This window comes from Arvicola amphibius, chromosome 7 (assembly GCF_903992535.2).
Source record: "Arvicola amphibius chromosome 7, mArvAmp1.2, whole genome shotgun sequence".
Taxonomy (NCBI): domain Eukaryota; kingdom Metazoa; phylum Chordata; class Mammalia; order Rodentia; family Cricetidae; genus Arvicola; species Arvicola amphibius.
This window is the reverse complement of record NC_052053.1, coordinates 135,917,005-135,943,090: the sequence shown is the minus strand read 5'-3', so window position 1 is coordinate 135,943,090 and position 26,086 is coordinate 135,917,005. Positions and strand designations below refer to the sequence as shown.

The 26,086-nt window shown below is 40.8% G+C and overlaps 1 protein-coding gene across 1 annotated transcript in view; it reads right to left on the bottom strand.

The window, feature by feature from the left end:
* Nucleotides 1-26,086, bottom strand: part of Hdac9 (histone deacetylase 9) — a 617,997-nt gene that overhangs the window by 318,800 nt on the left and 273,111 nt on the right. Inside the window, exons 6-7 of the mRNA XM_038336352.1 lie at nt 7,528-7,659; nt 2,657-2,772 (exon numbers count right to left, since the gene is read on the bottom strand). Coding sequence (XP_038192280.1) covers nt 2,657-2,772; nt 7,528-7,659 — 248 coding nt within the window. The remainder of the gene's footprint in view (nt 1-2,656; nt 2,773-7,527; nt 7,660-26,086) is intronic.

Below are 26,086 nucleotides of genomic sequence, written 5' to 3'. Positions count from 1 at the left end.
GCCAGCACTGGAAGCGAGTGTCCTGCCACTGACCTGGAGAAATCCCTCTACCCTTTAAACTCCACTAAATCACATTTCCTTCTGTTTTGTTGTGTTTTTCTTTTTTGGCCTGCTGTGGGTGGGAGAAAAGATTTGCAGTGGTGGAATACATTTAACAGTTAGCTGAAAAGTTGGGCTATCCAAACCTAGTCTGTGAGGGTAAAGACTGAGGAAAACAAAAACTACAATGCCTTAATTTATATTCTTCCTTCTCTCCGTCTCTGTACAAACATACAGCTACACACACACATAGAGATTCATGGATGAAATTAGGGCTAAGCAATCTAGACAGTTTAGTAGGTCCCAGATAGCCAGAAGAGAAAATCCTTCCATTTTGCTTCCAATAATGTTTCTTCCTGGTTTTCATTCCACTTTAACAGAGAAGTGGATGGATGTGCTTATAATGAAAAGCTAAGAATGTCTTCCTCAGCATTTCTCAAACCATACTTTCTTTGTCCTCCTTCTGAACTTAATCAAATCCCACAGGCTTGTCCTCACGCCTCTGTAGCCCTTCACTAAACAAATACTTGTCAAAACAAAGCTTGGACAAATACTGTAATACTTTCTGCATCTAATAAAATGTGAGCATGTGCCAAAGAGCCAATGCCAAGGCACTGACATTGCCACTCGGCGCATTACCTGCGCGGATGAATGTTGGGCCACAGGGTGTCATTTCCCAAGAGTACAGACAGCCCCAGGAGCGATCACAACCTCACCCCAGCATGTCTATGTGGTTCCTGAGAATAGCATCGTTCAAGTGAAAGTGGAAATACAACACTAATTCACTTACTATTTGGATGAAATTCTTGGAAATAATTAAAGGGTCATATAGAAAAGTCTCTTGATATGAGAATGCAATCTCAACACCTGAAAGTCCTGCTTACATGTGGGGTCACAAATATTCACAGAATATTCTAGCTCACATCATTACTGGAGAGCAACATGCAAAACATGTAGCGTGACTAGATAGGACAAGCAAGAAATTGATAGATGCCTGAGAGATTAGCACAATGGTCTGGATGGAGGTTGGTTCGCCTTCCAGTAGCCGTGGCGCTCATCCGGGAGGCCTTTATCTTTTCTACTCATGCTCTGGGGCAAATTGCAGAGTTTTAGGAGAAGCTGTCCTACTCTGAGGAGAGTCACATCTGCTCTGTCAGGCACCCAGGGGCTCTGAACTTAATCAAGGGATGCAGGGCCAGGCTGTGACTTCTGCGGTGACACCACACAGACTCACTCACGGCCACACTCCTCAGGCAGGGAATATGCCACTGCTGGGTGAGGGGAGTTTAGACACTTGGGATCCCAGCGCGGTGCTGTGAGCGTCTTACTTAGCACGTTCTCCTCGCCCAGCACTCGGCCTGCTCTTCCCTCCTGAGTGTTTTGGGTTTGTGAGAAACCAAAGGTCCATGTGAAGACCTTGAATCTTTTAAAGCAAAGGTGACTCCAGGGATTTTTCAGAGACGACCTCCATTTCCACCTAATGATTTCAGAGAGACCTGCAGTCTATGCGCGTGCCAATGTGTTTGTGTGCACGTGACATGTATGGAAGTCTTGACTGGAGGACATTTCCGTCAGTGAGGACGATTGCTTCAAATCATTGGGTTCCGTCAGGAGACAGTACAGTGATTCCCTTGCAGAAGCATTTTGGTACAGTGTGGATAATTCAATGGCAGGAACACTACAGATACAGCCCAGTGAATGACAGATTTGATGACTGTCTCTTAGTCTCAAAGTACCAAGACTATAAACTACAAGAGGAGAGGCAAGTAACAGTTACACGCAAGAGCAAAGCACAGCAACTCTTTCTGCACAGAGGATGGGTAGGAAGAAGGCAGTATGACACACAGAAGAAAAAAAATAGGGCTTCAGTCTCTGACCAGTCTGTTCAAAGTAGTTCCATTAACACTGCTATTCAGACAGCTACCTCAGCACCGTCTAATAAAGCAAGCACTGGACTCTTCCTGACAGCCACTTTCTTCTTAGTGTTGTGTGTCACTGACTATAACAAATGATAATATTTTAGAACAATCTTCTATACTAAGTCACTTTCGGTAATGGAGTTCCCATTTTTATTCGTGAACGAAGGGGTATATGCAAAATACAATCACGCAGTAAATATTCAAAAGTGCTTGCCCGGTACAGCTCTAGCTCCGTAATCATAGCACGGACAACAATTGTTTTCTACTGTTCTCCAGGTCAAATGAATAAAGCCTACCCTGGTAGCAGTTAGTGTGAGAGGCCTCCATGGACTTTGTTGGATTTTTATGGGTGTGTCCTACTAGAAAAACAAACACCCTGGCAGGATGACAAATCCGGGTATCATTGGGCAATGCAGAAGCAGCTTCGCTGGGAAAGTCGGAATGCTGGCTTGCATGGCAGTGTTTCTCCAACATGGATGTTATCAAAACCACTCTAAATATAATCAAGTTTATTCAAATCCACATATAAACTATCATCGATATGGGGCATAGTAAGAAAGACAGCTAATCTTTCTTCATAGCAGGGAATACTTGGGCTATGTTTATAAATCTGCAAGGTTTGAAAGTGAGGAGACCTGGACAGCTAACACTCTGTACCACAGAACCAGTCTCCAGAAGTAGGAGGAGAGGGGCCTTACCTCAGGGAGAGGCGTGGGAGGCATAACTGAAGCCTCATTTTCGGGGACATTTCCGGCAGGCCCATTGTTTGGTGAACTGGGACCGGACCCTGGAGAGCTGCTACTGACCGAGGACTCTGAAAAACATGGGGAAACACACATGCATTCATGAACAACACACAAAGATCAGCTCTGCTGGCTATAATACGTGGTGCCAGATAGGGTGTCTGAATGGCAGGCGCTACACAAAAAGAAGCGAGGGCGTTTGGACTGTTTCTAAAGTCTTCTATCTCCCCACTTTGTTTTGAACTGTCAGAAGTACTATATGGTATTGACAGTTTCTATCAAAGGTACAGAGCTATTAAAGGTCACAGAAGCCATTGCTGAAAGGGGGAACAAGAAAGGCTCTCATGCTATCATAACAGCATACAGAGATAGAGATAATACATCTGCACATGGGGTAAAGCAAGCTATCAACACATCAGAGAAACCCAGGGCAAGTGGTCCTGATGCTGAACTCTATACTAAACTTTATTCAATACACTAAGAGTATATCTTATTATAGTAATGCCAGTCAAATAGTTTGAGAAAAAATAAATAGAAACTAAAAGTTTATACATTTCATGACCTTATAAAATGTCAGGTGACTAATTTTACTCCCATTGAATTTCTGGAAGTTGAAATGTCATTTTAGTAGTGTACATATTTAAATACCAATGAATAAGAAATTCCTTGTGGCAAAAATTTGAAAACAATATAGACTTGATAATCTTCACATAAAAAATTCATATGGACCCCAACATGTAAAGAAACTAATGTTTTTTAAAAACATCCAATTAAAAACTGAAAATTCCAATTCCTAAAAATCGAGCTGTCCAAATCATTGTATTGAACATGGGAAATTATCCTTGCCACCTTCTGCAGTCACTTCTGGTGTTTACTAAGCACCTCATCCACTCTGTGCTAACCCTGCTCTGCTCAATGGCATGGTCTCTCACTCTTCGGGGACTGAGAGAAGGGACCTCATTCCCACCTGCACATTTCCCTTCCTGCCGTGACTACACTCGGCTGCTGGAACTCTTCTTAAACTTTTCAAACCCATGGTTTTCATTCCTTTCCCTCTCCCAGTGACAGCACATTTATTTTTACCCATAATCCTACCCTACTCTTTTACTGCTTCCATACATGGTTCCATTGGTTCCTCAAAATCCCGATGCCCTTCTAGACTGAGACGGCCCTACTCTTGGGACTGTCCCCTCATCTGACAGAAGGTAGTGGTCCCTGAGAAGAACAGTTCCCTCAAGGCCAGCTCATTCTCTCCCGCCATGATTTCCTCAGACAACTGTACCCTTTCTTTCAAACACCACCAAAGTTGACTGCTTTAACAAAGCAGTCCCAGACGTGCACGCCTTCCTCTGTGCTCAGGATTCCTTTTCCTCCCTTCAATCTTTGCACACAGACGTGCACTAAGTTTGCAACTGCACTGTCTCTGTGTCTGTTCTGATGCTGAATCCTATCTTTGGGCACACTACTTTCACGGAGGTAGTATTCCTTGTGTAACGCTCAAAAATTCTAGTCTGACTTCCTTTGAAATGTTGGATTTTCAACAATTTATTTTATTTTTACTGTGTGTGTGTGTGTGTGTGTGTGTGTGTGTGTGTGTGTGAGAAGTCCCTAGAGAGGCCAGAAGGAGGAGTCACCCCCCCAAGCTGGCATTACAGGCAGTTGTAAGCTGCACCAAATGGTGAGAAAAATCAGGAATCCTCTAGAAGAGCAGCAAGTCCTCTTATAACCACTGAGCCATCTCTCCAGGCCAGAATTTTGGGTATGTTTAATCCTCAAATACACGTGTAGAACACATCATATTTTAATATGCGATGCTTCCTGCTGTGCTTGCAGTTCACCCCATCCTCAGGGTCATCCTTATTCGTCTGACGACTGCCATTCCATTCTAACTATTGATTACCTTCTCTTAAACTGTGGCATAAACTCTTACTGTTCAGAGCCACCAGAGTAATCTCTAAAGATTTTCTTTAAAATTCTTCCCAGAAGAATCCGACAGAACGTTTTCACCCTCTATTCCCACGCTTGCTCTTTCTGTTCTGGGTCTCCGCACAAACACACACTTTCCCACATCGTGCTTTGACGACCTCACTCACTGGCCTCACTAATCCTCCGGGAAACTTAGTTGCGTGCTGTCTGTCCCCCATTGATCAGGGGCTCACAAGTTCCAAACAGTATTTTCTTGACCTCCGTCAAAATGACTTTCAGCTCTCAGCTCTCTGCCCTAAATGTTGCTTTACTCTAAAACATGGTGCAATTAGAAGGATGGGGGATTGGTGAATGAATTCTGGTCCTGACATTGGTTTATTATGGCATTTGAGGAAATAATTGGTACCACAAAATGCTCTGTCCCATATGCTCAATGCCTTTCTGTCCATATATTTTGATAACAATGTGATTAATCTGGATGTTTCCAACACTGCCTTGTAAAATGTATCTTCTTTCTCTCTTTCTGTATATTTTTCTTTGAAACAGGGTCACACCATCCAATCTGGGAGGGCTCAAACTCTTGACCTCCTCTCTCTGTCACCCTAGTGCTTGCATTATAAACAGACATGCATTGTAGTAATACAACAGACATGCATTACTACGTGTAATGTAGTAATACAACAGACATGCATTACTACATGTAATGTAGTAATGCAACAGACACGTATTACTATGTGTAGTGTAGTAATGCAACAGACACGTATTACTACGTGTAGTGTAGTAATGCAACAGACACGCATTACTATAGACACATAGCTTTTTTGATTTTATTTTTTAATACACTTAAAAATTCTTACAGACACTTCTTTTCCTGACTCTGACATTACCAGGATGGCTATGACTTCTCACCAATATTTCATTCCCACATTTTTAAAAACACTACATTCTTAAACATTCTTCTGTCTTTACCATCTTAAATGATCTTACTTAGTGTGCTATCAGAACAAAAGTGTTTTGTATAGAGACCCCTGTGATTGCAGCGTTTCAACTACAGTAACAGGACGCTACCCCACAAACTGGTGAGGAACTGAGAACAAGCAGTGAATGCTTTTATGGACGAACGGGGGAAACCTAGGAGAAGGAATGACTTTGGACCTGTACTTGGAGAATAATAAATATCTGGTGAACATGGAGCACTAGAGGAGAGGAAAGACCACAGCAGGCACCGGACTGAGCCAGGGCACAAAATTTTCAAGGAAGACAACTTCCTGGAGGAAGAGCAGCAGAAAAAAACTTGAACTTGAAAATGTGTGAAGTGGCAATTTGCTCTTACATATTACCTATGAAGAGGAGAAAAAGAAAAAAGGAGCAGTCGCTTCAAAGAAAAAAAGGTAGAGAAGAGGGTAGCAGAAATGCCAGTGTAACAGTCACGGGGGTGGTAGCCTCCAGCTGGGCACTAAAAACATTGACTATCGCCAAGTCCAAATTAGATGGAAGTCCACTGAGAAATGGGAAGGGCACCAGGGCAGACACCCGCGTGCTGAAGTTCAGGTCTTCCAAATACATTTTGATTCAGTGGGAAATACTCATTTAAAATAAGAAGTAACAAACAAAAAGTTCATCAGCGGATCTGCCGGGACCAGCTCACAGGCTGGAAGCATATGAAAGTAGCAACCACACAAGGCAGGTACATTTCACCTCTTTCATGGGATGAAAAGGAATGCTTTCTAATTTTTATCCCACAAAATTAAGGGAAAGGATCTATAATTTAAAACTTAGAATTTAATTACTATAAGCTTGTGATTATATAGATATTAAAAATAAGTTACTGTTCATTTCTTCCAAATTTCTCATCTCCCCCAAGGAAAAAGTTTTCAAAATATAACCACTAATACTGTTTTTACATAACAATACTAATCTACTGTGAATAGAGAGAAGACTGAGGTGTGTTTTACAAACAGAAATAAAATATGTCAAAGTTTTTAAAAACACACGAAGGGTGAGGTCTGATCTGAGAGCGCCAACATTATTGCTTGTACTGGTATAGTCACAGGCTTCTCAGGAAAGAGGACGGAGTTCCGCCCAGGCACACGGCACTGCTCTGAGGCCCCAGGAAACATCAGTCGGTCTTATCCTGTGTAGCCCTTCAGGGTCCCGTGTCTTAGGAAGCAGCAGCCAGCGTCACTGTGCTTGGCCTTTTGGGTTCTGGTAGTCGTAGGGACTTCTCTAATTTCAAAACAGGTACAACGGGGCGAAGGGTTTGTAAGACACCACTTTGAATTTCCTAACCTGTTCACCCCACTTCTAACCAGGCAGTTAAAGAAAATATGAACTCTTGCATTTGAGACCAGTGAAAATGACAGTCTTTCCCCCTCCATAAAAGGCAGCATTTCCCCCTCCTGCCATGAGTCCCAGGTCACCAGTAAACACATAAAGTCATTTATGAGTTCTGTAAATTTGTTGAAAAGTCAAGGTTTTGGTGTTCCACATAGTTTAATTTTCCCAGATGTATTTGCTACCTTCATGTCTGAGTAGGGGAGGGACATGCTCCTCTTGAACCTCCCTCTGCACATTTCTGGTCGGATTTCATTAAGTTATAGTCTACTGGTGGGCGTTTCCCCAGTGGATTTCCCTTTTCTAAAAAGCACAGGGCAAGCGCTGGTGTTGCTTAGCCGTGCTTTGGCTGACACGGAGGTGGTTTCTCCCCTTTAATTTCCTGCATTATACAACTGGTGAATGCATAGCAAGGTTGACTGAACTACTCGTGAGCTTTCAAGGAAATTGCCTTTTAAGAAATACTTTTCACAATAAGTTTTATTAATGAACAGGCATATTTATTCTAAACTTAAAAAATCCCTATGCCCCGCAAGTGTCAGTGTGACTGCCCGGCCCTCAATTACCTGTCACCTCAAACACTCTCTTCTTGAATGAAGTGACAACATTTCCATCCTTCCGCCTGAGTAAGGGGCTGCTTCTCCTCTCTGCCACTTTCTGTTTTAACCTGGACCGCACCTTCAAGTTGGGCTCTGAGGCTGGGAATTGAGACAAAGAAAATAGATAAAAATTAAAAAATAGAGAGCCAATTGCTCCTGTGTCTAAACTTAAAAAAAATAAGAAAGACTATTTTCTCCTGCTCCATTCTTCTCAAATTAAAAACCCAACCACGTATATAAGGTGTTGACTCTAAATTCATCAAACAGACAAATATAGTAATCATTTTATAAATTAAGTTTCGCACTTCTCAATATGAAAGTGAAATGGAAGCAAAACTTACTCTTCTACTCAACTTTTATCTAGCACAACCATAATTGTTAATGGGAGGTTTGATCACTAATTACGGGTAGGTCTGAATAAGATTTATTAGACGTCTCTGGCTGGCCCCCTCATTCTCTCAAGCCTGAAATTCAATAACCACTAAAACAGTAACTTAATGTGAGGTTGGAGACTCTGACCTGACCCTGGCAATAAGAAGACACCTCCACAGAGCATAATTTATGCCTGATTCTGACTCCTGAGATATTTCTTTGTCAGTAGCTTCTAACCTAAAACTCTGGAAAAACATACTTGACACAATAACACGAGAGGAACTAGTGAACTAGAGTCCCTGCGAGTAACCCTTTCCCTGCCCCCAGTACTCAGGCAGGAAAAAGGAAGCTGACCAAAGTGGAATTGAAAGTTGGGAGTTAGGGTTTATGTTCGAAAACACAAGCTCACATTAACCATATGCACATTGCTATGTCTTTGGCTACATTATTCCAAATAGCGAATCTATATGGCTATCGTTTATTATACTTTTAAATAATTATGTTGGAAGAATGGAAGCATTGGGCCCATCTTGTGTTGTCGAAGTCCATTCTCTGTGATGATGGAGGTGGTGATATATCATAAGGCTGTTTCTGATAACTAACATCTTATGTTAGTTTCTATATTGCAATATGACCCTAAGTGCTCTATCAATACTGACTTACCCATAATACTTAAAACATGCGTACGGCATATACTTTATCTATAATGCTGTAGTGCTGATGAGGAAGTGGAACTGCAGAGGGTGGGTAACTTGCCCAGCCTTCCAGGGGTGATGGGATGAAGCCAGGCCTGTGTCCAAGCTCCCTGCCCTATCCTAACCTTGCCAGGCACTTCTCTTTTCCTTACACTGGAACATCATAAAAATTAGAAGATGGCTTCCATAAAGTGCTGGTGATTGCCCACAGGAGACACCATGTTCCCGAACTTTCTGATCAATGAAAACCTCTCCTCTCAAAGAATAGCAGCGGTAGAATTCAGAGCACACCCACACCCCTGTGAGACACGAAGGGTCCTTACTTCTCTGTTCTCTTGTTCTCTTCCCTGTAGCTGTCAACTTAAACAGGGAACGACTGCATTTCTCAGTTATCAAAATAAAGCAAGCTCTTTCATTTTGTGTTGTGTATTTATATTGTGCTTGACAATATTGACAGTACAGAAAGGAGGACTTGGAGTCCTCAACATTACTGTACTGGCACCCTTTCTGTTTTGCTTAGGACGTACTCAGAGAAACAATGAGATTTCTTTATTCACAACTTTTGGAGAAACCTAATGGATTAAACACTGGCTGTCAAGAGGGAACAAAAGCGCTGGCTTGTCGCTTCATGAGTCTGTGGAGGGTGACAGATGCTTATCAGTGGTCTCAGCTTTGACCATCCTGCCTTCCCTTCCTCCCTGACTGTCACTGATCCATGACTTTAGAGCTAAGAATCAACCATCCCTTCTTCTTCAGCCCTGTGAATGAAAGGCTTCTTGCTCTTGCCATTTTCTGGGTATCTCCACAACCCTTTACCCTGATCCCTTCCTTGTAAATAGCTTTGCCAATCAACAATACTGCTGATGATAATGAGTTCCATCATCCCTTCTCCCTTTTATCCATCACTTCCTTGGCATCAGCAACTCAACTCTGATCAAGAGACTCCTTTATAAGATGCAATTAATAGAGATTTGAATGAAATAATATCTCATATAAGACATTGATTCTAAACCAGAGAAGATATGTCTCCGAAGATGTGTAGCAATGTTTGAGACATTGTTGGTCGTCAGCATGGAAGATGAGACCAGCACTAGTGTCAGAAGGTATGGGTACGTCATCCCACAATGCACAGGGTTCTCTTCATGATGAGGACCCATCTTGGCCCAACCGTAAGTAGTGTACGAAGCTTCAAGCGGGGGCAATTAGTAAGTGGTTGCTGTCAGTAACCACACCACTATGGGGTGAGTAAAGGCGATGGTGAGGGCCGTGGGAGACAATCAGAGAAAATGTGGAAAAGTCGGGCAAGAAAGGAGAGATGACCAACAGTTGAGGAGTATTACAGGGAGCCCTTGAAAATTTATTTTTGGAAATTGTTCCTTAAATATCCTCATGCTACCAATATTTCTATCTAAGGTTTTTTTTATTGACAGGTTATAACTGCACTTACAGAGAAGAGTATGATGGTTTTGGACCTTTACGTGTTACATATTCATCAATTCAGAAAGATTCAGTCATCCCTCATCTCAAGCACATGGTTTGATTGGGATGAGTACATTCCGAATCCTCTCTGCTAGCTATTTTGAATGATACAATACAATACTATTAATTATAGTCACTCTTTATGTAGAGGAACACCCACAGATGTTCCCCCTACCGTGCTGTGGTTTTCTATCTGTGACCTCATCCTCCTCTGTCCTCCTGAGCCTCTGGTTTCAGGATTCCACTGTCTGTTCTGCTAGGTCAGATACCTCAGATTTCACACAAGGGTAATTGTACAAATACCACTAATATTTATAAAGAAAGCAAGCCTAGCCAACTTCTTCTTTTGGTTGGAGGAGATGTATAGAAGGACACAATTATCAAGTTTCAAAAGGAGATTTGACACCACACAAATGTATGGTGTCAAATCTCCTTTGTAAATCTAGAAAATACCTGAGTTTCCAAAAACTAGAAATCATGGATACACTAGAAACTGCAACATAAACTCATTTTTGAAAAAAAAAAAAAACTGTAACACAATCTTCACTAGGAAAGGTCTATTCCGTGGTCCTAGCAAAAGCTTCGGTCTGGCTCTCAGTACTTTAAGTCACCAGGGAGAGTATCTCAGGGTTAAAGCACGAGAATGTAGTGGCAGGCAGCTCCAGGCAAGTTTTTGCAGAAGTCTACACACTCTGTCCAAAACTGGTACAAACAGGTAGACTGGAGGATTGATGACCTGCTACTTTCCCCTTAGATGTACTTTCACTTTCAACGCTCCGACCTCCCGAAAGGCTGAGGATTTCCATGCTACTCACTTGCTAATCCTCCAAGGTCAGAGGAGGTGAATAATTTTGGAGATCTTCTTCCCTATGGACATAGTTGATGGCTACACAGCATGGCTGGCTGCGCTAATCACCTTTCAGCTCTACTCCACATCTGTCCTCTACATCTCAATGAACAAACTGAAGACGCTAGCATGAATGCTGGCTAAGAGGAAACTTTGCACCACAAGTGATGTTCAAGGCCCTGGGCCGGACACAAAGGAGCTCCGCAGAACGGGCCTACGGCCCAGTCTTTTCCTTATCTCCGTTAGTAAAGAGAAGAGTCAGCACACACAACTGAACAGAGTTTCATGACTTAAAGGTGTTTTAAGTCCTCGTTCTCCTACTCAGTGGTGCAGAATATACTCAGGGAGGCTGCGTATAAGAATCAAAATCAGGAATTTAGTAGGAAAGTTCAGTCCTAGAAGCCATAGGTTAACAACTAGGAATCCCGGCACAGCTGCCAGGCTCAGGCTTGGCAACACTAGGAAATGGGTGTGTGTGACATGGTATTTAAGGAAGACCAGGGAAAACCATGATTTGCAAGAGTACATAGGCACACAACCCCCAGGGAATCTGTGGACATGTGGAGGTCTCTGACACAAGCAGACCAGACTCCAACTCCAGGGCTAACTTTCATGTGCTAACCGTAATCACGGGAGAGTAGATGAACTCAGCCAACTGTCTGGTCATCTATGAAAGCCCAGTAACAACACTGTTCATCACAGTGGGTCTCTCTGAATGTCTCGTGTAAGGAAATTATCCTGATATAAAATACAACCAATAAGATGAAAATACAGGAAGGATATATATATAGGATATATGCCTACCACCGGTTGACTCTGGAGCTTAACGCAACACTATCTACTAAAATGCAGTCAGGATGTAAAATACATAAATAAGTTAAATAAAAAAACAATAAAAGCAATACTCAAATTCTAGACTTTCACTATTATTTAAAGTAAATTTATTAGTAGCTGACCACATATTTTCTTTGCCTGTTTTGTAAAGTATAAATTCTACTGAAATATATCACTACCCATTGAGAATTATTACCCACTATGTGCATTTTATCTCAACTGAATTTTAAGAAAATAAGATATTATTTTATTTTATATGTATAGGTGTTTAGCCTGCATGTTTAACTGTGCACCACCATGAATGACTGGCCCACAGAGGTCAGAAGAAGAAACCAGGTTTTTGGAACTGGAGATTCAGACGATGTGAACCACCATGAGGATGCTGGGACTTGTGTCTAATTTTTCTGGAAGAAAAGACAGCATTCACATCTGGTGCACCATCTCTCCAGTTCTCAATTAATGTTTAGTCCTAGCTTATGAATGCTCATTACACTAACAATTTTGGCATAAATATTCAATATCGGATGCATCATAGGATGCAGAATATTTCCATTAGGAATGATAGTAAGAAAAAAAGTGTGATTGAGTTAAAAAATTACTTTTGTGAATATCTTAAATAAACAATTTCAAAGTATTAATTAAGATGCTTATTAATCAAGAATAAGCACTAAATTACTAAATATCTCTTATGTTAGTGAGTCTTTGTTTAGGAAATTCAAGAAGTTAGTGCACCTGTCACGAATGTCAGCTTTCTGATCACAGTTGAAGGTCAAGCATCCAGCGCCAACTTCCAATCCTTTCTTTGGCATGATGCAGTCTTCTGGATATGCTGGGCATCTCTCAACTTAGGGGCATCACTTCTCCCACTTCTGGACTTTTCTTGATGGTCCCTACCTATAGACCGTCTTAGGAACTTATGCTTCCATCACTCTGTCACTGAAAGGGGATAATCTATCCCACACTCCATGTGTTTCCTGTGTGAACATCATGATTCCTGGGGTAGTTTCTGCCCAGGTCATTCTTCTCAGCTATGCTCATGTGTGTTGTGCACGTCTCATCAGTATACACCACCATTATGAAAGACACTGGAGAGGCCCAGCATGTTCTCTAATCTAGTGAATTAGGAGATACTTCATCAGCAGGCATGGTGGTACATTCTTGTAATCCCACCACTTGAGAGACACAGGAAGGAGGACAAAGAGCCTGAGAGCCGCCCAAGGCTACATAGAAAGACCTGACTGGGAAAATTATGCAAGTTACTCTAGTTAGAAGTACTGCCAGGTGGTGGTGGTGCACACCTTTAATCCCAATACTCAGGAGGCAGAGGCAGGTGGATCTCTAGGAGTTTAAGGCCCGCCTTCTCTACAGAGTGAGGGTCAGGAGAGCCAAGGCCACGCCGAGAAACTCTGTCTTGAAACCTTCCCCCAAATAGAGTTCCATAATCAGACAAGCATTACAGATCTTTGAAAACGGTCTTCAGGGTTATGCAATAAGAGCCACCACTTGCAACTTTCTGGCTTGGATAACATAAATCTTTAATGTTATGAGTCAGAGTTGATTTCCAATGATAACCATTTAAAATATGAAATTCATACAAAAATTTCTTTAAAAATCATTCGGGGAAGCCGATAACTAGCCATGCTTGTGGTCATAGGCAAGTGCCATTTCATATAGAATTCCTCTCTGAGGAAGTCCATAGCCCATGTCTTTCTCCCCTCTTACTGCAAATATACTAACAATGTCTGCTTTGCAACAGAGAATTATTCTGTTTCAAAATCTGTTGGTAAACACAACTCATGGTGATTCTTCCAAAGTGTTCATTTCATAATATTTATTACTTTCCTCTAGTTATGCAAATCATGTGTTTTGGATGTTTAAAAAGGACCGATTAACACACTTTAATAACATGACTTTTGTGTCTGGATATAAAAAGTTATGAAAATGAGAATCAAATTATGTCAATGACTGTGTTCATATAATAATATATCTGTGTGTCCTAGCTCAAGAACTATATATTCTTGAATACATTCCCATTTACTTTGCTTTTCACTTAAAAATCTGACATAGGTAGATGTTTATGTATTTGTCTACAACTCAAATTACTCCTAATGACTGACACAATGTAAATGGTGCAGTGATATTTGTTATAGTGTATTACTTAAGGGACAACAGTTAGGAGGATGTCTACACATTCAGTAGGGAGGCAGTTGGAGGAATCTGAGGACATCAAGCGTTCAGATAGTTGCCCGAATGCAGTACTACACAGTAAAGGGGGGAATTAAAGGGAAAGATGAATTTAATTTTGCTAGAAGATTCTCCTGCTCAAAGTGAACCTGCAGCTGTCATTCAGTTTCCCTCTCCAACTATGAAAGAGAGCCAGTGCCTGTCAGAAGATACAGCTTGAGAAACAGTCAGACGCCCATGGCCATCTTTGAGGGTGGGGTCTACATCAGGAACTGCAGGCAGCCTTCAGAAGCTGGAAATGCAGGCAAAGGTGGCCGCTGGAGACTCCACACAGGTGCATAGTCCTGTTGACATGATGTTAGCCCAAGGAGACTCCTTCTAGACTCTGACATCTATAACTGGTACATAATAACTGTGTTCTCTTACCACACAGGTTTGTGGTAATCTGGTACAGAAGCCATTAGGAACCAGCCGTGCTGAAGGGAGCATTCCAGGGAAGACTTTGTTTCAGGAGTCTGATGACGGTGGAATATGGTTCTGGGTGGATCTGGGTCTACTCTGCTGTGCACTTATTGTCTTATTTTTACATAACCAGGATAGTAGGAGGATAATTAATGAAATACCCAACGCTTAGCAAAAGGGTGACAATTTGCTTAAAATTACTACTTATCATTTTATAATATTTAATTTTCTACAAAGAGCAACTGTTTTATTAGTATATTTGCTTATCCACAAAATAATACAAAAAGAAAAAAGTGTATTTTTTTCTTCTGAATCATTTTGTGAATCATTCTTAATTTATATAGTATAAATTAAGAATAATTTAACTTTAAAATACTAATAGCACCTTTAAATAATTAAACAAGTGTGATGAGCAAACAATTTCCAAAACCCGAGTGCAACACTTTATGTTTTCCTCTTGGAGATTCCATCTGAAATATTAAATTACGAAGCCACATACTCTTATCATGATTTCTAGTTCTTTATTTATTCAGTTTTTCGGGACAGGGTTTCTCTGTGCAACAGTCCTGGCTGTCCTGAAACCAGCTCTGTAGACCACGCTGGCCTCCAAATCCCTGAGATCCACCTGCCTCTGCCTGCAAGTGCTGGGATCAAAGGTGTGCGCCACTACCACCTGGCATTTTTTAAAAATAATTTGTTTTGTTTTGAGACAGGGTGTCTACATAGCCCTGGGTGTCCTGGAACCCACTGTGTAGACCAGGCTTGTCTTGATTCCACAGAGACCTGGCTTCCTCTGCCCTCGGATTGTTGGGACTAACAGTGTGCACCCCACACCCAGCTTTCAAGATGTCTATTTTTAATCTCTCTTTCTGTTTCAATGTAAATAAAAAAGGAGGGAGAGTCGGCTGAAATCTCTAATTAGTCTTAAAATATAGTTAATTAAAATTGTTTTTGCTCTTATATAAGATCTTTATGGTATATGACATAATTCCAGTCTCTTACAATTTAATCAGCTAAATATAAAATACAACATTCCATCTGGTAAATCAATTTAACAGGTCTAATCGTGCCCCCATATAACTCAATAAGACACGGAGGAAAAACATTGAACTGATATCTCTTAAGAAGAGAGCCATTCAGAATCTCCGACACTTTGCCTTTCTAAGGTAAAAACCAACAACGGGCAGGCGGCAAGCTTCTGCACAGGATTTCCCACGAGAAACCCAGCAGCAAAGTGGAAGTCTGCGCTATCACACGCCAAGCACCCCATAATACTAATGTGGCTTTAACCGGAACACATTATTTGGCAGCTAAACGTTTTAATTAGAGATGTGGTTTGAACAGATTTTTGCCAAGTTTATATACTGCAGGGGCTCAAAGAACGACATTGTTTTTCTAACGGTTCTTCTATTTCAGGTGGTTTAAGTGCTGTGCTTTTCTTAGGGGTAGAGAAAACCTGAATGCCACTGAGCTTTCTATTTTGTGGCTTTAATTAGTTTCACCGTTTCTTCATGAGTAGTTAATATCAGACAATAAGAGTGATGTACCCCTCTCATGGAATGTTTATTGAGCATTTGTTCTGTGCAAAGTTTATCCTGGGATTTTAGAAGGAAAAATGAAGGCCGAGAAGGGTGATCAGTTCTTAATGGAAAAAAATGAGGTGGAAGAAAAACTATTAACCTGGACAAGAGGAGCGTGAGGAGGTGGGGCCAGTGCAAGTCCAGTGATCAAGCTTGTGTGGCTTTGGGAGTAGCAGTGAAAGAAGAAAATCACGAGGATTTAATGCCAAATATCTGCAGAGCACCTCAGAAGGATCAGCCTAGGTCCACAGCAGGCATATAGCTTAAAAATGTCACAATAGCTTACTGACAAATACTGGCTAAGAAGCATGAGACCCTGAGTTCAACCGCAACACAGAAAATAATTGGAAAAAAACTCAGTGGTATCTAAAGTTGTGTATATAGATGTCAGATTATGATCTAAAGGGAAAGAAATTGAGAGCATCTTGATCAATCTTCATTTTTAGGTATAAACTCTAGGCTAACCACCATCAGAAGCACAAATTGGTAGGAAAAGGACAGAACTAGAAACAGATGGGGAGTAAGCTCGGGGGACGCCCCAGAACACATGCATGTAGAGGCTTTGTAAGAGCCAGAGATGGGTGCCTACTGCTGTCAATCAGTGTCTGACGGACACTTCTGAACTCACAGCAGTGTGGCAACGTGCTTAAGATCTGCACAAGATAAAGCCAGCCAACATCCCAGAATGAATGAGAGAAGGACAGATGAGGCCCCACTGCAGCCACAGAGAAACTGGCAGTTGATGCTATGAGAGGAGGGTGAGTTATCTGACTCTTGTTGTTATTGGATAGTATGGCTTCTGGTAAGTTTTCCACACTGCAGGGGATGGCCTGACACTTATGAGCATGGGGAGCACTAGCTGGACTCTGTTGGTTTAAGGAGTGAAAAGTGACATGAAATTAGGAGGAGATATGCTGGGGGCTGGGAAGAGTTGCAGGAGGGACATGGCGTGGATATAGTCAAAATACACTGCCTACATTGTGAAATAAAGACTATCAGATAAACTAAAGAACTGTCAGAACGTGGGGCCGAATTGTAGGCAGCTCATGATTCACGGGCTTCCATTATGAGAGACACGTTAGTGAGAACAGAGAGGGCAAGTTAGAAGTATAGGCTATAAGCCAGACAGGGACGGCCAGTGAAGTCACAGCCTAAGAGATAAAGAAAAAAGCCTGTGAATGCCGGAGGCAAATAAACAAACACGCAAACCAAAACCTAATGATTTGGAGATGCTGGAAGCACTGGGAATCCTTTCAGACTACTGAGCTGGGAATACATTTGATAATATCATCAACTAGCAAAGGAATGTCTTGGAACTACACTAAATAAACATCACTCTGAATGCACCCATGCAGGCAATGAAACAACAGTGTCTGCGTTTGATACCAAAAGCAAGAAGACAAAAGTTACAGCCTTTATGAGAGAGTATGGAAGTATTACTAAAGGAGAATGTCAACCAGATGGCCACAAAGATGCTCATAGGGATTAGGGGAACTGTCGGGAAGTATTATTTTCAGGTGCGTGACTTTTGTTTATAAGACATTTGCTTAACTCTGTGAAGCTGTGATTCTTTGCCTGTCTAAAACACCTGATGGTCTATTAAAGAGTTGAATGGCCAATAGCAAGGAGAAGCAAGGATAGGTAGGGCTGGCAGGCAGAGAGGAGAAACAGGAGGAGAAATCTGGTGGAGAAGAAGAAAGAAGAACGAAGAGAATGTGAAAAAGGAGAGGACAACAGGGGCCAACCACGCAGCTACACAGCCAGCCACGGAACAGGGGCCAACCACGCAGCTACACAGCCAGCCACAGAGTGAGAAGGAAAGTAAGGCACACAGAAGCAAAAAAGATAAAAGCTCAGAGGCATAATACAGTTGGGATAATTTTAAATTAAGAAAAGCTGGCAAGAAACAAGCCAAGCTAAGGCCGGGCATTCCTAAGTTACGATAAGTCTCTATGTGTGTGTGATTTATTTAGGAGCTGGGTGGCAGGTCCCCCTCAAAAAGCCAAAAAAGTAAAACATCACACAACAAGGAATGGTTAAGTATCTTGGGATCAGATTCTGAGCACCTGAGAACCAGAAACCCTCTTTTAATACACTCAACACAGGTTCTGGTGGAGTCCAGGTGCTGAACAAAGAGTTCTCTTTCGTTTCCACAGTATCCTGTTATTCAGAAAATATCAGAATAGGCCAACCGCTTGACCAAGAAGACCGATCAGTAATGAAACTGCATGAAGAATAACAAGGCTGAAGGACAGATCAAATGGTACTCTCAGTCTCTACCAATCTCCACAGAGTGACGAAGTAGAAACTAACACAGGAAGACGTTAGCCCCTGAGCCTCTGAGCTAGTTTGTTTGTATTTGACACCCATAAGCTCTCAGAGAGAGTCACTATCAGGAAATGTGGTCTTATTGGAGGAAGCTGGAAGACAAACGCCTTTAATCTAGACCTTGAGGCTGAAGGGCAAACCTTTAATCTGGGCCACACCTTCTATTGGGAGTGTGTCACTATGGGGGCAGGCTTTGAGGTCTTTTTATTTTTCTCAAGCTTCAGTCCCTGACAGTCAACAATAATACCTGTTGCTGCTGAGTCAAAATGTAGGATTCTCGTTTTTAGCACCGCAGCTTCCTGGACACTGCCATGCTTCCTGCCATGCCGAACTGAATCTCTGAACTGTAAACAAGTCCCCTCAGTTCAATGTTTTCCTTACAGAGTTGGATTTATGTTGAGGTCTTTAATCCATTTGGACTTGAGTTGTGTGCATGTTGATAGATATGGATCTATTTCATTCTTCTACATGTTGACATCCTGTTATGCCAGCACCATTTGTTGAAGATGCTTTCTTTCTTCCATTGTATACTTTTAGCTCCTTTGTCGAAAATCAGGTGTTCATAGCTTTGTGGGTTAATACCCGGATCTTCAATTCGATTCCATTGGTCAACGTCTCTGTTTTTATGCCAATACCAAGCTGTTTTCATTATTGTTTTTATCCTGGAATATCTTGTTTTCTCCATTGGTGGTGAAAGAAAGCTTGGCTGGGTAAAGTAGTCTGGGCTTGCATCCATGGTCTCTTAGTTTCTGCAGCACATCTACCCAAGACCTTCTGGCTTTCATGGTTTCCATAGAGAAGCCAGGTGTAATTCTGATAGGTTTACCTTTATATATTACTTGACCTTTTTCCTTTGCAGCTCTTAATATTCTTTCTTTATTCTGTATGTTTTGTGTTTTGATTATTATATGGCGAGGTTTTTTTTTTTTTTGATCCAGTCTATTTGGTGTTCTGTATGCTTCTTGTACCTTCATAGGAATATCCTTCTTTAGGTTGGGAAAGTTTTCTTCTATAATTTTGTTGAATATATTTTCTGGGCCTTTGAGCTGTAATTCTTCTTCTTCTACTACTCCTATTATTCTTAGGTTTGGTCTTTTCATGGTGTCCCAGATTTTCTGGGTGTTTTGTGTTATGAATTTGTTGGATTTAATTTTTTTTAACCAATAAGCTCTGAGTGTCTGAATGACAGTTATGTCATAGCTAAGCTTGCCTTGGCCAAAACCTGGGCTGTATTAAAGGAGAGTTACTAGTGACAAGTGACTATTTAAATTAACTTAAAGTAGAAAAAATGAATTCAGTTCCAAATAATACTAGCTCTATTTCCAGTGTCCAGCGCCAAGTGACTACACATAGCTGGTAGCTACTGAGTTGGGTGATAACACGTTAGGAACTCTTCTGTGACCATTGATAATTTTGTTGGGCAGTATGGTTCTGTACTTTTCTTAAGGAACCATATGATGCAGCTCCAACTTTCCAATAAATTCTCCGTGAATATTAGCTGTGTGTGAGAAACTTTTACATATACACAATAAAACCAAAATATTAAAAATAAAGTGACACAAATGATATATTGAAAAATGCAAGCATCATGTATCTTCCTTGGCTACATTTTCAAGTGGTTTAGACTGTTGCTTTCACCCAAGAATGCTGGTATCCCAGAAAGATGAAGTAACTTCTCAGTAAGGAGAATGGTTCATATGCTACTAAATCCTTCAGTCAGCTTGTCAGGATTCTTTTGCATGCATCTCACCATGGAGGACTCAAGCTCCTCCATTGCAAACCTGCTGTAGAACTCCTCCCTTCATCCTCAGGAGTGTGCCCAGCACAGAACGTTTGTCAGGGCAAACCTGCTGTAGAACTCCTTCCTTCATCCTCAGGAGTGTGTCCAGCACAGAGGGCTTGTCAGGGAATGAAGACGTAACAAGTACAGTCAAGGACACTTTTAGGAACATCAAATAGGAAAGAAAAAGATAAAGGCAATCGGATATCTTAGGATTGATAGAGAACTACTAACTTTTACTAAAAGAAATGATAGTGGCCCAAGACTGCAGATACAGGGACTCAAGAGCATGGGAGTTCTGGAAGAGAGAGTCCAAATTAACAGCAATGACAGAGGACCAAACTAGTCTATAACAGGAGAAGCTGGGGGCGTTGCAGGGAGACAAGGAACCGTGATGAAGAATCCCATATGCCTTAGGAAGCTGCTGCTATGTTAAAACACTAAGAAGGAAGAAACTACTTACACATAGGTAATAGCGTCATGCCAGATTCTCTGCCATAAGGGATACTTTCATTGAAAAGGATCCAGAGAGCTGGATAAAGATGTAAAGATAATAGTAACATGCATATTTCATCATTTGTTTCATTTCATCTGATAATGCTCACTAGCTATGTCTAAAGTATGCACATACTTATATGGGATATTTCCTCAGGATTTCAAGTTCTATAACTGTGAATTTTACAAATTAGGATTTTTTTTAAACCCATTCTCCTACTTTATAACAGATGGCTAAACACTTTAAAAGCCTTAATTATTATTTTTTTTGCCAATTTCTCATTCCAATCTTATCTAATATGTGCTGCCTGCTTTTAATTGTGCATTTTACGGGGAATGAAAAATATTGCATTGACTTTGCAACAGTGAATAATTACATTGAATATGAGAAAGATTATGAGACAACAGTGAGTTTATCTGTTACCTATGAATTTTTCAGTTAATTAAAATTTTTTTTCTCCGAATCTTTGTGAAAGAAAATAAATTTCCTTATATAATATCATTGGTCTATTTTTATTTACATGAAAATTCTGGAATTGAAAATCAATGTTCACAAGATTTGGTGACATGGTTAAGAAAAGATATGCCATTGAAATTCCTTTAAATTCTGTCCTGGTATGAATAATTCCTTTCGCTGGTATTGCACCGTTATTCTCAGTAACTGATACTGGCATCATGAGTACTGAGACTGCCGTGTTTCAGGCACTGTGCACAGGACTTCCAGGAGGTACCTTCATCGCTGACAACAGCCCTGCCACAACGGGTGCCTGGAAGAACTGAAGCTACAATGTGAAGGGACAGAGAGCACTGAGCTAAGCAAAGCTCTCAGGACTCCCACCCGGCGCCAAAACATGTTATTCCCACATCTTGTCTTTCTAGGCTGTATCAGCTTCTCTCCCCTCATTTTCCCTTCAAGTAAGTTGACTTAGACTCTCAACATTCTTACAAGGCAGATTAATTATCCCACAGTTCACAACTGGTGTTTATATTAAACTCTAATTGCCCACCATACTAATTACCTATGCAATTAGTAAGATCAGCCTCTCATTTATTGAACTATGATTTTTTATTTATTGTAGTCACCAAGTCTAATATAATCATAGTTAATCTTTGGGTCAAACAGTTTTAGTAACATTATTTTCTATTATGGTTTCTATGTTCTTAAAGTGAAAATGTATAGATTATAAATTTAATTTTTAATTTATCACAGGTAATCTTACTACTCAAAACTGATTAAGATATTATAGATTCTTATACTATAATAATTAATCAAACATTAAATGCAGTGGCCTTGTATTAATTAAAACTTATTTTCAAATTATCTGAGAATTCTGATTACTGGATAATCAAAAATTGATTTCATTTTTCCGACCTTATTAGAGGGTCATGAATTTATTATTACCAGAAAAATAAGATAAACTCAGTCTTTCTAATTCCAAAGGTATTGCCCTCTTTTCCAACCCAATATGCTATCAAATTTCTTTTTCAGTGCAACAACGATGAAGATACTGTTTATTCCACCAAATATGGAAGAATGAGTGACATATTAATGGGGGCACAGAATAAAACATCTACATCCTACACCGTCATCAGGAGTCCAGTAAGGGAAGACTGGGTTAGAACTCAGGGACCTGGGAGACAGAGGCTATTTCAGAAACACTGTTTAGTGGAATCCTAAGATAATAGGGGAGTTTGGGAGTGGACAACACAGGAACCAGAAAAAACGGAATTATCTGGCAAACACAGTTTTAGTAAATTGTTTGTTAAAAGAGGTCAGCTCCAGCTAAATGCACACATACACATTCATACCAAGTCATAAATATAGAACTTTTTATTTTCCACTCTGTCATTTCTGCTTTTAACAAAATTACAGTAGAAGCCAAAGAACGGGAAGAACACAGCCAAAGAGTCAACACAAATACTCAGACTCAGAGGAGACTCATCTGGGAGTCTCTGGGTGATTAACAAAGCACTACAAGTACCATGTTCAAGGCTCTAACAGGAGAGCAGGTGGCTCATTCATCCAGGAACATGGAAAACTCAAAGAAGGAATGTAAAAGGAATCTTTTTGGCCCAGCAGGTAGAGGTACTTGAAGTTAACCCTAAAGACTTGAATTTGATTCCTGAGACCCACATAGGAGAAGGAGATAACCTGCTCCTACAAGTTTTCCTCTGATCTTCACAGTGTACACATATGCATACATACATGCTTGCACATACACAGACACGCAGAGACACAAATAAATAAAACCTACTACATTTTAAAGGGGAATCCTAAAAATAAAATCCCAGTAACAGGAAGTATGCCATTAATAAACTCATCAGTAAGTACAAAAATGTAGAAGAGAATGATCTTCAGACATTTGGACAGTAGCTCTCCTTCCCCAAAAAGAATTCCAAAAACAAAACAAAAAAAATCTTCAATTTGTGGGATGAAGGGAAGGTACAAGCAATGCCTAATCAATATAATTAGTAAGAGATAGGGAAGAGAAAAGATTATTTAATTTATTAATAAACTGATAATAGTTAGCAGTACTAGTATGTGTGTGCCCATGTATGTGCATGCATGTGTGTATATGAGTGTACTGTGTGTGTAGTGATATTTTGTTTGTGTTTTAACAAATAAAACTTGCCTGAAGATCAGAGGGCAGAGCTACGCCACTAGAGGCCAGGCAGTGATGACACACACCTCTGATTCTAGGATGTGAGGCAGAGGCAGACTCATTTCTGTTACTTCAAGGCCACCCTGGGCTGCACAAGAGTGAATCTGTGTAAAAGAGAAACAGAGATCACACAAAGGTGGTCCCAGCACTTGGGATCCCAGGCCTTTATTCCCAGCACTAGGGAGGTGGAGACCAGAGTGATATGGCTGGGCAGAAAAGAATTATAAGGCAGGGAGAGACAGGAGCTCAGTGCAGTTTGAGGATGCAGTCTGAAGACAAGATTGCCCTTTTGGTCCGAGGATATGTAGAGGTAGGAACTCTAGTGGCTGGCTGCTCTGCTTCTCTGATTCATAAGCTTTCACCTCCTACATCTGACTCTGGAGTTTTATTATTAAGAACAATGAGAATTTGTGTACTCGTGTGTGTGTGTATGTGTGTGTGTGTGTGTGTGAAGACATATTCATGCTATTGCACAACATGAACAACTTTCAGGATTTAGTTTCTCCACCTCCATGGGTTCCAAGCAAGCTCTTTCACCTGCTGAGCTATGTCACCAGCCCCAGAAGAAGAACCCGAAGTTACAGACGATGGAAATTATCCAAAGTTAATGACAGACACTGGGTCTCAAATACAGGAATTCAGACAATATGATGCTGTATAAATATCCTCAATCACAAGTAGCCTTATCATGTCCTAAATGCAAAGATCTTAAGACAGTTTTTTTTTTTAACAAAACTGCAGGGAGTAGCAGAGAGAGAACGTTTTAATCTGGGTCAAAAGGATAAGAACTGCATCATCTCCTGCCAGAAATCATGCAGTCAAGAAAAGAATGATGGAGAGAAGTGGTTAAAGTCCAGAAATCTGAACTTGGCAAAACCACCCTTCAAGCATGAAGTAAAAATAAAGGCAAACAGAACTAAGAGGAAATTTTACAAATAGACCTGTCTTGAAAAAAAAGGTTAAAAGCAATTATTTATCAAGAAGGAAAAGGACTAAGTTATAAGTTCAGATCAGTGTTAAAGAAGGGTAGAATAAAATGCTTTAATTTTCCTATTTATTACCATTATTATTATTAGCTAACCTAAGTCAGAGGAAAATTATTTGTGTTCATGGATAGGAAATCATTATTAAGATTAAAATGCTTTCCAACTTGACTTACACATTCAATACCATCACAGTCATAATCCCCTTAATTTAATTGGTGAACATCAACAAATACATTCTAATGTACACATGAGAGGACAGAAGGAGCAAATGTAGACAACATGAAGGGGAAGAAGAGCAGATCACTGTGCAGAGACGACCGAGAGACTGCGAGGGGTGCGTCTGTCACACCTCTCACTTCCCAAAGGCTCAGGGTCTCTGTGAGTTTGAGGCCAGCCTGATCTACAAGACAGGACAGGTTCCAAAGTTACAGAGAAACCCTGTCTCGAAAAATAAAATTTGTGAATGAGTGTTTTTCCTGCAAGCAGGTATATGTGCCACGTGCATGCCTGGTTCCTATGGATGCCTGAGGATAGCACTGGATCCTCACAGAACTGGACTCACAGATGATGATGAACCACCGTGTGTTGGTTGGAACTGATCCCAAGTTCTGTGCAAGAAGAGCAAGTGAGCCATCTCTCCAGCCCAAGAAAAATATTAAAATAATTACTACATACCCACTTTAGGGTTGTAGGAATAGGTGGGAAACAGCGTTTCAAAAGCGATGTAATTCTGTGTAAAGCTATAATGACAGAGAGATGACACCATCAGGTTACACTGAATTTCTAAGTTATCTACATACTATAGTAACAACAACGTCTTGACAGTGGCTGAAGGGAAGAGAGATAGATACTCAGGGCTAAAGTACTTTCTAGGCAAGGGTGAGGTCTGGAGTTTGTGTCTTTCACACGTGTGTCAGACAGGCACAATAGTGTACCTGTAATCCCAGTGGTAGGCAGTGACAGGAAATGCCTAGAGTTAGCTGCCTAGCTAGAGAAGTGGATTTGAAGAGCTCCGGGTTCATCAACAGGCTTTGTCCTGGTAGATAAAATGAAGAGCAATGAAGGAATACACCCAGTGTCAACCTCTGACCTCCAAACAAGCGAATATACACCTGCACATTTGTGCCCGCAAATATGCACACACATATCACATGCACACCACTTTTACACACATGCACAGATTGGTTGATACTACAAAATGCTGATAATGGGATCAACATAGGTGCAACATGTTATTTGCTCAATATGTAGCCAAAAAAAAAAAAAAAGCTGAGTAGAAAACACACAGTACAGATCTCCCTATACGGTAAAGGCTTGAAATAACCATGGCGCTTCTTTTAGACTTCATGCCAATTTCTGAAATGTCAAGGCATATGCAAAACTATAAAAGGGGGGAAGAGAAGGAGGAAGAGACAAGGAGAGGGGGAGGGAGAGATTTTTAAGACCTTTTAAGGAAACATCCTTCTGTTAATTTTGGATTACAATGCCTTGGATAGGTCACCAAGGTTCCTCATCCTGACCACTGTGCTGCATCAGATTTACCAAGCTGGACATTGTCTCAACCGTCCCCTTTCCAATTTACTCTAAGTGGAAAACGCCATTGGCATTCTGCAACCTTAACTTATGTTTGGATCCCTTCCACCTTTGAGTCATATTCCAGTGTTTCTGACCATTAAAATGAGTGTTTCAGTAGGACTGGAACAATCTTCTTAGCCAAAGCCAGGCTTTATATGGCTCGTGCAGTTTAAGAGGTTAATATACCCTGCCTGCTTGCTTTGTTCAGAAGTATGAAATGGAAAGATTATAACATTCAAAGAAAGG